Below are 14,983 nucleotides of genomic sequence, written 5' to 3'. Positions count from 1 at the left end.
ATTATTAAATATTTTTATTAATTATTATTAAATTTCTAAATTTTATATAAGTTTATTACTTTTAATTTTTAATTTTTGTTTGTTTAACTTTATTAGTTTTATATTTTTTAATTGTAAAAAAATAAAGTTTTAATAAAATAAATAAAAAAAATTAATTGTGCTTGTTATTAAATTATATGTTTGGTCTTATAAATAAAAGAAAAATATATTTATTTGATAAATTATATTTTTTAATAAAAAAAAAAAAAATGAAATACTTTTTTTAAATATAAAATATTTATTCTAATTATTTTCAATAATATCCCTCTTTTTTAGGTTTAACAGCATTTTTTTCAAAAAATGATTAATAAAGTGAATAAAAAAGCGATGCAAGAAGAATTCCTTTAATTCCTTTTTTTATTAATCCTTAAATTTTGCTTTTATTTTCTTATTTCTCTTGACATTTTTCAGCTGTTTTTTTAACAGTTTCTAAATATTAATTAATTTTATTTAATGATTCTAAAAATTATGGATTATCATATAACTCTTAAAACACATTTTATTCTTAAACTAATTATTATTATTATTAAGGATAAGTCTTTTTAAGTAATTAATCATTCTATTCATATAAGTTATTAAGTTAATTAATCAACTAATTCTAATATTCATTTAGCTCTTCTTTTTTATTAACATCAATACAAAGTTTTAATACAGTAATAATTGCTGCAGAAAGTAGTTTTATTAAATTCATTCTTTCAAAAATGCAATACTAAGGAAAAAAATCATCCAATAAATCTCTTTCAACTTCAAATTTAGTGACTCTTTGTTATTTTTTATAATTTCCATTTTCATCTACTGGTTCCGTACTTATTTTATCAAATGAAATTTCTTATAGATAATACATTTCATATCCAACTAAGGCAATAATAAATACAATTATGAACATTCTGAATTTTTTAAATTTCTATCCATAACTTTGAACTGCAGTCACGATTAATTAGACTGCGTAAAATCCAAATAAATTAACATATATTCTAAATTGTAAATTTTATTATATTTATAATTATTCATCTTATATTTTCTATTCATTTAGTTCGAATTCTCCATAATAGTCATAAAGTTTTTAGTAGTATTTATCAGCTAAAATATTTCTTATATTTTATAATTAAAGATAAAAAATTTCACTATTCACTTTGTATTTATCCGGATGATTTTAAGCTATTAATACTCTTGCCTGTTTATTTAGTGTATTTGAGGAATATGCTCTTGGAACATTCATTATTTCTAAATAATTTGTTTATTTAAAAAATTATATGAATATTAGATAATGTGAAAATATTATTAAAAATGATAATAATAATAAAAATTTTTATCTGAATTTCTAGTTTATATGTTTTAAAGTTATATATTTTAATATTTAGTGGACTATAAAACTATCTACTAATAATGTAATTATAAATTCAATCATTTTTTTCTATTTTTTTTTGTTTAAAAAAGATTTTTAATATTTTAAATTAATATAATATGAAATTATTTATATATCTTTCTTTTTTATTTTATTTATATTTTAATTTTTTTTAAAAAAAAAATAATATTTTTATTTCTTTTATATTTTTTTTTAAATAATTTTCATTTTTTAAATTATTTATTAAAAAATAATATATATATATATATAAAATATTAATTATTATTATTAATAATTAAATTTTAGCATTTAATTTTTTTTAATTAATATTAATTTTCAATATCCGTATTCTTTCTTTATAAGTTTTTCGTATAATTCTGAAGGTAATTTAGCTAAACTTTATCTTGCTTTTCTGTTCCATTATTTTATTTTTTTAGTATCTTTAATCTTTATATAATAAAATAATGTTTAATAATTTAATATTTCTTATTTATATTTTTTTTATTTTTGCTGTAATTTCTTTTTAAAAATTCAATCAAAAAAAAAAAAGGATTGAAAAATGGATATTGACTTTTTTTTTTGATTGAGATTTATAAATTATAGAAAAAATAAAAAAATCCATAAACAATTAATATATGAAATAATTAAAAAATTACAATTTAATAAGTAGAACTTTTAAATGTATTTAATTCTTATTGTTTTTATTTTTATTTTAGTCTTTTCTTTTCATTTGTTAACTATTTAAAATAAAAAATTTAATTTAATTAAATTTTATTTAATATGTGCTTATTAAAAAAAAATGATAAATTACTTTTGTGTTAAATTCATCCTTTAATTAATCCATTTTATCTTTTAATTCTTTTTTTTATTAATTTCTTTCTACTTTTTCTTAAAAACTCAAAAATAGTCCTTTATTACATTTTAATGCATTTATTTTATTAGATGTTCTTTGTTTAAAATTAAATAAATATTTAATATAATATGTTTTTATTAAATATCTATTTTACTTTTAAGTATTTTTTTTCCATGGCTTTCCTGATTTAGGTTATCCTATTTTTACTAATTATTACTTAAGTTCATCATTTTTTTCATAGTTTTAATTATTAGAGCTTGTATCTTATTGACTTTTAACCATTTTTTTTTATTTTTATTTTTATTATTTTTAGAATTAGCTTTTTTTATATTTAATTTAATGTACTTTTAGCTATATATTATTAAATTTATATATATATATATATCTATTTATATATATATATTTTTTTGAAAATTTATTAATTTAATATGCTTAAAATATAGTCAAATATTTGGAAAAAATACGAAGAATAAAACCATAAGTTTAGTAAATAAAAAAAGTTTATAATAATATTATTTATTATATAAAATTATTTAGTTTTACTTTTATTCTTATATATAACTATTAAGAAGTTCTATTTTTCATAAATTATTTAAACAAAAAAATATTTTTTATAATACTAGATTTATATATTTTTCCTTTTCTCCTAATAAATTAATTTCTGTTTAGAATTAAAGGACCTAATCGAAATTATATAAGAAAAAAAAGTTTCATAATTTTTTTAATTAATAATAACAATGCTATTAGATATTTTTTTTCTTCTAACCTCATTCGTTTCTTATACTTAAAAAATAATAACTATAAAGTTGATATTTTTGATTGAATATATTTACTTCCACATATTACACTTTTTATAGTATAAAACTTGAATAATTTCCTATTTAAATTTCATTATATAAACATCAGATCTTAATAACTACTAACTTTTATTTGTTCATAACTTGTAAAAATATTAATTATTTAATTATTTTTAAATATATAGTAATCGTTTATCTAAGCTTCTATTTCCATTTTTATCTAAATCTTAAATTGTATTTAAGCAAATAATATCAAGTTTATTTTTTTAAATAAACAAAAAATATTGAATTATTTTCATATGTTGTTTTATTTTATTTTTTAAATCTTTTAATGTATTTATAAATATATTTTCTTAATTAAAATCATCGTACATCCTTCTTTTATTTTTAAGAGCAAAATTTATTAATTCTATATTTATAAGCGATACTATTAGTTCCAATTAAGTATTTTTTGAAGGTTCTAATGATTAGAATGAAAAATAACAACTAAATAGGCTTTTGTATACAAATAATTAAATTATAATTTTTTTTAATATTTTTGTAAAATACTAATTACACTTCTTAAAGATCCCCGTTTATACTAAATAATTTAATATATTTTACTCAATAATATTTTCATTAAAAAGTGAGTTTGAATTCTTAAAAATTTAGATAAAATTAAAATCTTAACTTTAACTCTAAATTTATATCATGTAATATTAAAAATTTTGATTTATAAAATACAAAAGTGCAGTATTTTAAAACCATGCTTATAATTAAAACAAGTCTAACAACAAATAATTTATATATTTATTTAATATAATAAAGTAAATATATTGAATAATTTATATCATACCTATATTTTTTAAATTTGTATAAACCTTATATAAATTCTTTACTATATTTTGAAATGAAAATAAGTAAATAAACTTATTTTGCTTTAAAAATAATTTAATTATTTACTGAACATATAAATACTTTAAATATACTTATACTATTTTAAATATAATAATTCAATTTTTTTTTTAAAATAGCAAATAAAAAAATAAAAATGATATATTAACTTAAAAAATAAATAAATTCAAAATATATAAATTCAAAATATATATTATTTAACAAATGTTCAATACTTATTTTATTATATATAAAATAAATAATTTAATTTATAAACTAAATAAAATTTATTGACTTTTATAACAATAATTAAATTCATTAAAAAAGAATAACAAATTAAAAATACATTTAAAGAATAGATTTTTTTTTATTTATTTTTGATAATTGATATTTATTTAAAACTATATTATTTTATGTCTATTAATAATTAATCAAAATAATATTAATATAGACAGTACAATACTTTTATATCATCGAACACTTTTTTTTCTTTGTAAAAATACTGAATTTTTGAGTTCGTTTTAACGACTATATAATTATAATATTTTTTATATTTGTTAATTTTTATTAATATTAGATTAATATCTTTTAGCTTTTCTCCTAAGATTTTTCTTTTATTATTATTCCTATAATAAATTTTTTAAATTATTATTAGGAAAATAAATATCATAATTTTTAAATTAATCAAAATCATTTAATTTAAATAATTACTATTATTTATTTTCTTAAGTAGTTTATATATTATTATTTTTTTCCTCTAAAATTTACTAAAGAGTAGCAACTTTTTATTAAATATACTCATTACCCGACATATTTAAATCCCTAGATGATTCAACATGAGAGCTTTTTCTATCTAAAGTACTTAAATTTTAAAATAAACTTCTTTAGCTATAATATTACTTATCATTATTTAAAAATTAAAATTGTATACTACTTTATTTTTCTAATGGATAAATATCATTTTTATTATCGTTTTTAAAATTATAGAAATTACTTTTAGCTTTATCTTTATTCTATTATATTTAAATATTTTTTAAATAAAAAAATAAAAAATATACATCAGATTCAAATAATTAATAATCATTCAATAATCTATGTTTTAAAGGAGAATTAATAAACCCTATTTAAACTGGGGAATCATGAATATCACTTTATTATTACTAATACGCATTTTAGGCTTTAAAAATATTTTTATTAGATTAAATATTTTAATAAGATTTTTATCCGCCTATTTAGTTATTTATTTTATTTTTAGTTTTTCTTTGATATTTTTATAATAATTATATTATATTCTAAAGACCTTATTTAATATTTTTTTATACTAAATAACTCAGTACATTTTATTCTATAATTTTATAATTTATAATTGAGTTTAATTTAAAATAGATTTATCTTTAAAAAAAAACTCTATTTTTTTATTCTATATTTCTAGAATGGATACTAAGTAATTTATGTTTATAAATTTAATGTAAAATTATAGGACATTATTATAATTCATGTTTAAAATCATCACACCCAAAACACTTAATATCTTAAAAAAAATAATTATTAAAATAAAAATTTATATTAAAACCTAAATTTTAAAGTTATTTATTTATGTTATATTAATCTTTAAGCATACAATATTTTTCATAATCTTTAGGAAATTATTTTATAACATTTAAAAAATCTTGTTTGCTAAAATAAGCTAGATTTGAAACATTTGTCGATATAACTTTGTAACTAGATAAATTTTAATTAAATAAACAAAACTACCCAAAAATATATCCTTTTTCTAATTTTTTAACAAGTTATTATTACTAATTTAATTATACATAAAATTAAATTTATCCTTTTATAATAAAATAAAAATTTTAATTAACTTCTTCGAAATCATAAATAACTTCTTCAGGAATAACATTTTTCTATTTTATAAATATTGATAACTATTCAATAAATTCATTAGAAAAATTTAATTTAAAAAACTTTTATTATTTAATCATTTTAGTAAATATCTCTTTTTAAACTTCCGATTTTAAAGAAGAGTTTAAATTTTCTAATAAACCTTAATGAAAATCGTATTTTTTTGCATATTATTTGTATAAATACTAATAGTTTTTTTTAACTTTAACTATTAAATCATTATTAACACCTCTTTCGTTCAAATAACCAGTTAACTATGATAGATTATATTAATATTCTTAACTTGACTTATTTATATCTTAAACTAATTATCCTATGCTATTAACTATAAAAGCAAAAACTCCACAACTTATAATAGTTACAAAAACAACATATATCCTTTCTACTTTAGTTATTGGTATGATATCTCCATAGCCTAATGTTATCATTGTTATAACTGCCCAATATATAGAGCTTATATATTTATCCTCCAAATTTTTATAGTCTTTTTATTAATTTTTTTTTTTTTTATAATTTATATTAGAATACCTAATTTTTATACTTATATCCATGTTTATTGATCTGGATCATGATATTATAATTCGCCTACTAAATAAAAGTGGCAAGCACATATATGTGCTATTATTAATACATAATAAACTAAAATTAATAAATCAATTAAATATGAAAATTTATATCTAAGATTTATTCTTTCTTGCATATTTGTAAAAATGTTTTTCATTCTTTTAATTTTTAAGAATATTACATATTTAATCCATGCATTATTAAAGTGGTAACTAATAAAAAATCCAAAAAAAACTAAAAAATCTAATAAAAGATCTATTTTATTTTTTTAAAAAAAGTTATTTTAAATATTTAAATATGTAAAAAGCATTATTTTTAAATTTTTACTTTTTTTAAAATATTTTTTAAGAATTTTATTTTATTCTTAAACAATTAACCCTTTAGAGTAATAAGGAGTAATCATTTAAATAAAAATATCGATCATAAAAAAATATTTAAGTGATTCCATAATAATATTACTAAAAACAGATAATTAATCACTTTGAAAGCATACTATAAAGGGAATATAGAATAAATTTATAAATATTAATGTAAAAATTATAATATCCCATAGATATTTTAAAAAACTATTAGGTTATATTTATAAATATTTTTTCAATAAAAAAGCTTTCTTTAATTTAGGATTTTTATAAATGAAATAATTTATTTATTTTTAAATCATATAAACAGCTCTAGTATAGCTATTAAAGAAAATATTCTTATAATTAAATTTTTTAATTTTGTAAAATTAATAATTAGAAGCTAAATCATTTATTAATTATAGTTATCTCTATTTAATATTTCTAAATTTAATAGACATTGAATATTTCTTAGCTATATTACTAAATAATATTACTTTTGTCAAAATTCTGAATGCTCTATTTGACCAAACTCCTTAAAAACCTTAAGAATTATTATGTTACTTTAAATTAGATTATTCAATATAAGATAAATCTTATATATTTTATATGTTTATTTATAAAGATTTCCTATTTTATATACTACTTATAGACAATACTTTAATAAAAAAATAGATTTATTTAATTTATATATTTTTAATTATATTTAATAAAAAGTTGCCAATTTAAAAATAAAATATGATATTAATATTAAATTTAATTTAAAATTATACTGTCTTTTATTGATGTATTTTTATTAACTTTAGGTTCAACTTTTATTTGTTAAGTATTTTTTTCAGCTGTGTTTATAATTTTTAAAGCATTTTATTCTGATTAATTGAATAAGTTTTAATTAACATTATATAAAATACTTTTTCTGATATTTCAATAATTAATTTTTTATAAAATATATATAAATAAATAATTTTTTTATATTTTTAATACTTTCTGTTAGTAAGAATATTTTTCATTAATATATCACTATTTTAATTTTCAATAATATTTTTGCTTTTTTAATTATTAATGCTATTATTTTTTTAAAACATCACAGGTGCAATTTCTTCGTTTTAAATATTAGGTTAATAATAAACTTTTTTATCTGTTGATAAATATGAAAAACCATTGGATGAGTGATTTTAATATTCTTTATTATAAATATTATTATCCATAAAAATTATTTTTTTAGATATTAAATTTTATTATATATTATTTATTTATTTTCAACTTTAAATATATTTATAATATTTTTTTTATAAAATTGAAAAAAATATTAAACATTTTGTATTTAAATCTATATTATTTTTAATATATCATATCAATAATTAAAATTTTAAATTAGAAAAACATTAATTTAAATTTCAAAAACATAAAAAAAAATACAATTACAATATTAGTTAATAAAAATTGATTTAATTTATTATCTATTTGTTATTATCAAATAAAATATTAATAAAATATATATGTTTATTTAAGAATTTCTTAATTTTTTTATCAGGTATTACTTTATTTTATTAATTAATATAAATATAATTTAAAATTGAAAATTTGTATCATTACTTATTATTATTTCTAAAAATTAATACTAATAAAATATTGAGATAAGTTATTTAATAATTTAATGTTTTATTATTTTGAATGTATTATATTTTTATGCTTAGTTGCTTGTAATAATTTTAAATTATTTATTTCAAAATTAAATTTGAGAAAACAAAATTATAAAATATTAGTTGCTTTATCAAAATTATCTAAAATAATAAATGCTTTATTTATTTTTATTTAAATATATATTATTATTTTTCTAATAAAATTTATATTATCGGTCTTTCTATTAAATAAATTCACTTCCACTTTTTCCAACACTTAACAGATTCATTAAATTATATGATTTTATGTTATGTACTTCTATCGCTTCTATTGATAGAGAATAAATTTTATATCAAGCTTGAAATTTTGACATAAACTGAAGATTATGTTTTATTAATTATTAAAAATATTTTATAATTTTTATATATCTGAATTAATTTACTTTTTATAACAGAAGATTCAAAAATATCAAACATATTAATACTTTAATTCTAATTACATATTAATACTTTAATTCTAATTATTTTAAAATTTGTTAATCATTTGATTATTTTATTTTAGATTTTTAAAATTTTTTTAGTTAAATTTTAAATTTATTGTACTAATTTTATATATTTATTTTTATTTTTTTCATAAGATTTAAGATTGTTTATAAAAAAAATTATTTTATAAAAAATTTTTATTATTTAACAAATACTAATTAAAGTATTATTTAATATTTTAGATTTTATTAAATATTTGATGAACATAATAATATTTTATAAATTAAATAATATAATTCAATTTACTTTTTAATAGGCTATCATTATTTTAATCATTTTTATTTATACTTTTTAATGTATAATAAATTTGTTTACATAAATAATTTTGAAAAAAATGAAATAAAAGAATCCGTAATTTTATTTACATATAAATAATTTCTCATATAATTTTCTTAAAGTGATAAAAAAATGAAATTTTTTATTTGTTAATGATGTAATTTGATAACATTTACTATTTGTGTTTTAAATTGATTTGTAATATTTTAATTACAATAAGATTGTTTTAATTTTTTCTTTTTCAAACAGTAATTTCATATTTTCAGATAAAAGAAAGTTTTTAAAAATATTTTAATTTATACATAATCATAATTAATCTCTTTATTATAATTATGATAGATTATTTATTTAAAACATTATAAGAATATATACTAATTTAATTATATTTTTTTTTTGAAAATTAAAAAGTAAATTAATTTATAGTGAAATAATAAAAAAAAATGTTAATATAAATCAAACTTTATATTTTATAAAATAAAAGATAATATAATATAATTAACTAAAATAATAAAAAATAATTAAAGATAAGTTATAATAATTAGTTTAGAAAATTAGATTTTTATAATATATTTATAAAATAATTATTATATTGAATATAATAATTTAATTTATAAAATTTTTAATTAATTATTAAAAACTATTAATTAAGATATTTAAATTATAACAAAAATTTATAATTTAAATTCTTAATAATTAAAAATAATAATGAATACATAATATTTTTTAAATAATTTATTATTTAATTATTTTATTTTATTTCATAATTCTCCTGCATCTACTAATTCTTTTATTCTTTTTACATCTGGTGGTAAAATACTAAATTTATGTAAAACACTTCTTTTTATTCTTAAATATTCTTTATATGTATCTGAATTTCCATGATGTCTTTCAAAATCTTCCCAAATCTTATTATATTTTACACAAAAAATAATTAAAATAAATATATATTTATAAATATTAAATTATTACGCCCCATAATCTTAATGGATCACCTCTAGGATCAGCAAATTAACTAACATGTATATAAATAGCTCTTACTCTATCAATTTCACCAAACTTTCTTTCTAAATTAGCAAATCTTAATCCTATATTAACAACATTTTGTTCTATTTCAAAATTGTTAATAGCATTCTTTATTTTTTTTTAAATAAAAAAATCTATAAATATAATAGTTTTTAATAAAAAAAATACTTCGAAAATAGGCCTAGTTTTAGTAACTCCTAAATGTTCAGCAACTTTTGAAATATATAAATTATAAGCGTCTATCTAATCTTATTATTAAACATTTACAATCATTCTATCATATATTTCGAACATATGATTTAAAAGTCCATACTTTTCTTCAAAATCGGCATACATGAAATAAAAAATTTTCGCTTTCTTTTTTATTTTTAATTTTTAAAAATAAAATATTATATCAAATACTATTTTATTATTATATTAAAAAAATACATTTTTCGGAACAATTTTTAATACTTTTTCAAACAAATCTCTAGTCCTCTCAAGTTTATCTCCTTCATATCTTTCAATAAAATCATTTAAAATAAATCAAATAAATCTCATATAAAGCTGGAAAAGTAAAAACCTAAACACCAGCTTCAAAAACTTTAAAAGCGTCTTCATAAAACCTATAATTTTAAAGTAATTAAGCATAATTAAGTAATACAAAAGGTGTAATAATCTAAAAAAATAATTTAAATAAATATATAAACAGACACATATATATATATAAATTATATACTTTCAAATCTAGCATTTTCTAATAAGCCAATTTTAAAGTATCAAAAGTGCCAAAAGATTTTTCCAAATCTATATATAGTTCCCACAAAGAAATATTATGAATCACCCTTTTATTAGTATTTCCAAATAGACACTACTTAATAACCATCATAGCATCATTAGCGAATCCTTCGGAAAGCAGACTTTCAATCCAAACTTTCCAAACACTAGTTAATTCATCTATAGTTTTAAAATCAATTTACGATGCTTAATAAAATACACTATTAGCATTTTAAATATCACCATGCTTTAAATAAAATAATGCAAATTTAATCCAAAAATCAGCCAAATTCCCATTTTCAGCATTTTCAGCTTCTATATTTTAAACAGCTTTTCCGAAAGTCTCTAAAACACCCTATACATCATTTTTTTTTCAAATATTTAGACTCTTTCCATCCAATCTTTTACACTGTTTATGTTTTGCCTTAACATACAATCATTTAGCAAAATTTTTCTTTTTTCTAATAAACTCTCTAGCTTTTCAACTTAAGTATCTATTAGATCTTCTGATTCTTCCTCGTTTTCTGCATAAAAGCTTAATATTTCCTCCTCAAATTTCACAAATGCGTTAAAAACAATTCCGAAATCTCTCGAAGTGGCCACTTTTTCCAAAGCTTCCCAAAAAGACTTTCTCGCAGAATCAAAATCTCCACATCTTGTATAATAATCGGCTAATTTAACCCATAAATTGCCTACTTCATCCGTATATTTATCAATTCCTTATTTAATTACTTTTTATTTATCTACCGATTTAATTTATTAAGGATATTAAATAATTAAATCACACAATTTCATATAAATTTCAAATTTAGAATATCCCTATCTACTTGCAAAACCATCATCGTTTAAAATCTCCCAAAAAATTACCGCAGCTTCATCAAATTCTTCTTTTTAAACTAAAAAAAAAGCATATTTTTCCTTAAAATCTTCATAAATCTTCATGTATCTTCTAATAACACTCTTAGTAGTTTAAATACACCCACAATTAAGTGCCCAATCACTAAATTAATGCCAAATTTATTCATGATTTTATATATTTAATGAATGTATTGCTTAATCATAAACTTATCGCGTTTTTGTTATATATTTACATTTTCCTAAATAAGATGCATATTTTAACCATATTTAAGGATTTTATGGAAGATCGTTTAATGCGCGTTAAAATAATAATTCTATTGATTAAAAACAGCTTGAAAATATACATTTTTTCTCGTATTTTTCTATTGTTTCATCTAAATATGCTATCCATATTTATGTACAAGGTACATATTTTATTGCTCTTTCAAATAAATTTACTCTTTCCTTTTTATAATTTTTTTTAAAAAAAGACTTTTATATTTATTTTTTTACTTTATATGGACTAAATTTATTTCCTTATAGGACTGTCCACCAATTACTTAGTTTAAATTTTGCTTCTTCATTTCCCTTTTTTATATTTTTTATTTATTTTTAATTCCAATTTTATTATTTTATTTACTTGCAATTCATCAGGAGCTATAAATTTTTAACCAAATAATGATTTTCGGGCAGTTTATTCTTCTATGTCTTCTTTTTATATTCTTTCTTATTCTTCTTTTATTAATTTTTATTCTAAAAATGTAGTCATTTTTTTATTTTTTATCAATTTTATTTTAGATTTTTTATTTTTCAAAAATAATGTTTTATTATTTTTAATTTATTTTTATAAAAAAAAAATAAAAAAAATAGATAGACAATTAATTTATATTTATATAATGTAAAATATATATTTTTATTGTTTATTATGAATAAATAAAATGTTTTATTCGTTATTTTTAATTGTTATCTAACTTTAATATAAATAAATTATTTATAAGTTTTAATAATATTCATTTATAATTGGAGTTTTTACTTATTTTTCAATTTTAGTCATTTAAAATATAAGCAAATATACATCAATTGTTTTTTATTTTATTTTATTTAAATTTAATATAAAACATAAATTAAAAATTATTTTCAATTAATTTTTTGAAAAGTTTATATCATCTGTAAAAAATATTCTATTTTATAATTATAATTTTATTTAAAAAAATATTATTTTTAAAATATAATTATAATTTTAACAAAATGATTCGAATATTGTTATATAAAATAATTTAAAAATACATTTAAAAAAGGTATTACTTTAATAATTTTTTAATTAAAAGGTAATGTAAACTAAATTATTTTTGAAATAATAGACATAAATTTATATATATATATATATATTTAATAATATATTAATATTATATAAGATCATATTAATCAATATATTTTTTTTATAATCTATATATTTTATAATTTATAAATTGAAATCTACAACAAAAATAAAATAAAAATTATTTTAGAAAATAATTTATTATTTTAGAAAATAATTAATTATTTTTAAAATTATTTTTAATTAATTATTATTATCAATAAATAAATAAAAAATTCTAAAGAAAAAATCATAAATATACAGAAAAACTATTTTTATATGCATTAAAAAAAAAAAAAAAAACATATTAGTAATTTCCAAAAAATAAAATAAAAAAAAAAAAAAAATACAAGCAATAACTATGCAATAAAAAGAATAAGATAAAGAAATAATAAACATTGAAGTAAAATAAATAAAAAAAAAGAAATCAATTATCATTTTATAATAAAAAATAGATTCTATAATAATAAAAAGAATAAATCGAAGAAGAAGATCTATAATAATTTTAATAATCCTCTCCAATTAAAAACACAAAGTTTTGTTCAATAAAAAGTATAGACACATTCGCTTGTCACTACGAAGATAAATTACCGACTACAACAAATACCACAAAAACTAGTGTAACCAAAGAATCCTAAAACGACGAATCACCCACAGTACGCTTCGGAGATTAAACAGTATTAGATGAATTATAAGGAGAAGAAGTATAGAAATTCGAATATTAACCAGACGATATACCCCAGAGAAGTATATTAAAAAACGACGGTGGAATTCGTTAAAAATCCCAATCATTTAATCCTCGAGTAATAAGAGATATAGAAGGAAAAATAATTAAGCATTCCGATGGAAAATAAAAAGAATAGTATGAAATTACTAATTCAGATAAAGACCAAACTTAAGAAAAAGAAGAGGAAAAAAATAAAGAATTTGCTTAAAAATCAACACTGAAGTAAGATTTTCCCTTTAAAATATTTACGATAAAAGTGATAAAAAATCATCAATAATATCTTTAAAAAATATGCCACAATATTCCATTCTTAAAAACAGTCCTTTGGTATAACCTTCAGGTTTTAAAGGACTTAAATGTATAGATAAAGTATCAACTTCATCACATAATACTAATAATATCTAAAATATGTCTCAAGATTCAAATAATGATTCTGATGATAATTCATCTTCTTAATAAGAAACTGAAGTAAAATTTATTGGAGAAGCAGTAATTTAAGAAATCGATGCATTAAAGCATGAATATAAACCTGAAGAAAATCCCAAAAAACCCATAATTAAAAGAATGTCTTGTTTTGTCTAAATGCCTAATTAGAAAGAATTTTAAAGATAGGCAAGAAAAAGAATGTCTTACGAGTTTTCGAATTTAAAAAATGTAGATGGAATTAAAATTTAAAAAAATAAAAACGTAAAAATAAATTTTAAACCACAAATTGTTAAAAGTGTCAAAATTCCAGAAATGGAAAAAAACAGAAGCTAATCTTTTGATAATTCTTAAAAGAAGATGACTCAAGAAGCTTTATAAAGCATAAATTCTTCAGAAAAAATTGTGCGTTTTGGAATTATTAAAAATCTTAATTATTAAAATTCATCCAAAAGGGCGAGATCTTAAAGCTCTTCAATTTATAAATAAGGTAAAATTACAAAAGATAATAATTAAAATTTCAAATGTTTGGTGAATTAAGTTGAAGATAAAAAAATTCCTACTTATGAAATACCTAATTCAGATATTTTCAAATTAAATTGGAAATAAATTAGACAAAGTTATATTGACGCTGCTTAAACATATTTATTTGTATTATAATTATTTATTTATAATTTTTTATTTAAACAAAAAAAAAATAATAGAAAG

The 14,983-nt window shown here is 16.3% G+C and overlaps 4 protein-coding genes across 4 annotated transcripts, besides 15 other annotated features; 1 reads left to right on the top strand and 3 right to left on the bottom strand. All coding sequences in view use genetic code 6, as the record gives it.

Annotated features, from left to right (window-relative positions):
• Nucleotides 1–58: part of a microsatellite that runs on past the window's edge.
• A 146-nt stretch (nt 59–204) lies between these two features.
• Nucleotides 205–238: a microsatellite.
• A 1,482-nt stretch (nt 239–1,720) lies between these two features.
• On the bottom strand, nt 1,721–2,476 carry IMG5_201520 (hypothetical protein; the record flags this gene model as incomplete). Its single annotated transcript, XM_004023962.1, has 4 exons — nt 1,721–1,831; nt 2,041–2,121; nt 2,196–2,331; nt 2,445–2,476. 4 exons carry the CDS (start codon nt 2,474–2,476, stop codon nt 1,721–1,723), a joined length of 360 nt encoding a protein of 119 aa, XP_004024011.1.
• Nucleotides 2,477–2,519: 43 nt separating this feature from the next.
• Nucleotides 2,520–2,549: a microsatellite.
• A 40-nt stretch (nt 2,550–2,589) lies between these two features.
• Nucleotides 2,590–2,641: a microsatellite.
• Nucleotides 2,606–2,640: a microsatellite.
• A 97-nt stretch (nt 2,642–2,738) lies between the features above and the next one.
• Nucleotides 2,739–2,773: a microsatellite.
• Nucleotides 2,774–4,061: 1,288 nt separating this feature from the next.
• Nucleotides 4,062–4,122: a microsatellite.
• Nucleotides 4,082–4,121: a microsatellite.
• A 1,633-nt stretch (nt 4,123–5,755) lies between the features above and the next one.
• Nucleotides 5,756–5,796: a microsatellite.
• A 437-nt stretch (nt 5,797–6,233) lies between these two features.
• IMG5_201510 (hypothetical protein) lies at nt 6,234–6,776 on the bottom strand (the record flags this gene model as incomplete). The annotated part of the gene is made up of 2 exons (XM_004023961.1): nt 6,234–6,628; nt 6,701–6,776. The coding sequence occupies 2 exons, from the start codon at nt 6,774–6,776 to the stop codon at nt 6,234–6,236; spliced, it is 471 nt and encodes a 156-aa protein (XP_004024010.1).
• A 2,030-nt stretch (nt 6,777–8,806) lies between these two features.
• Nucleotides 8,807–8,857: a microsatellite.
• A 1,053-nt stretch (nt 8,858–9,910) lies between these two features.
• Nucleotides 9,911–11,873, bottom strand: IMG5_201500 (tpr repeat protein; the record flags this gene model as incomplete). Its single annotated transcript, XM_004023960.1, has 6 exons — nt 9,911–10,057; nt 10,122–10,283; nt 10,344–10,532; nt 10,738–10,833; nt 10,894–11,111; nt 11,759–11,873. The coding sequence occupies 6 exons, from the start codon at nt 11,871–11,873 to the stop codon at nt 9,911–9,913; spliced, it is 927 nt and encodes a 308-aa protein (XP_004024009.1).
• A 590-nt stretch (nt 11,874–12,463) lies between these two features.
• Nucleotides 12,464–12,508: a microsatellite.
• A 634-nt stretch (nt 12,509–13,142) lies between these two features.
• Nucleotides 13,143–13,230: a microsatellite.
• Nucleotides 13,231–13,257: 27 nt separating this feature from the next.
• Nucleotides 13,258–13,314: a microsatellite.
• Nucleotides 13,266–13,314: a microsatellite.
• A 146-nt stretch (nt 13,315–13,460) lies between these two features.
• On the top strand, nt 13,461–14,692 carry IMG5_201490 (hypothetical protein). The gene is made up of 2 exons (XM_004023959.1): nt 13,461–13,528; nt 13,581–14,692. The coding sequence occupies exons 1-2, from the start codon at nt 13,487–13,489 to the stop codon at nt 14,637–14,639; spliced, it is 1,101 nt and encodes a 366-aa protein (XP_004024008.1). The 5' UTR covers nt 13,461–13,486; the 3' UTR covers nt 14,640–14,692.
• Nucleotides 14,693–14,929: 237 nt separating this feature from the next.
• Nucleotides 14,930–14,960: a microsatellite.
• Nucleotides 14,961–14,983: the final 23 nt, after the last annotated feature.

Source organism: Ichthyophthirius multifiliis, assembly GCF_000220395.1.
Source record: "Ichthyophthirius multifiliis unplaced genomic scaffold scaff_1120509251426, whole genome shotgun sequence".
Taxonomy (NCBI): domain Eukaryota; phylum Ciliophora; class Oligohymenophorea; order Hymenostomatida; genus Ichthyophthirius; species Ichthyophthirius multifiliis.
The sequence above is the reverse complement of the archived record's forward strand: the minus strand, read 5'-3'. Positions and strand labels throughout refer to the sequence as shown.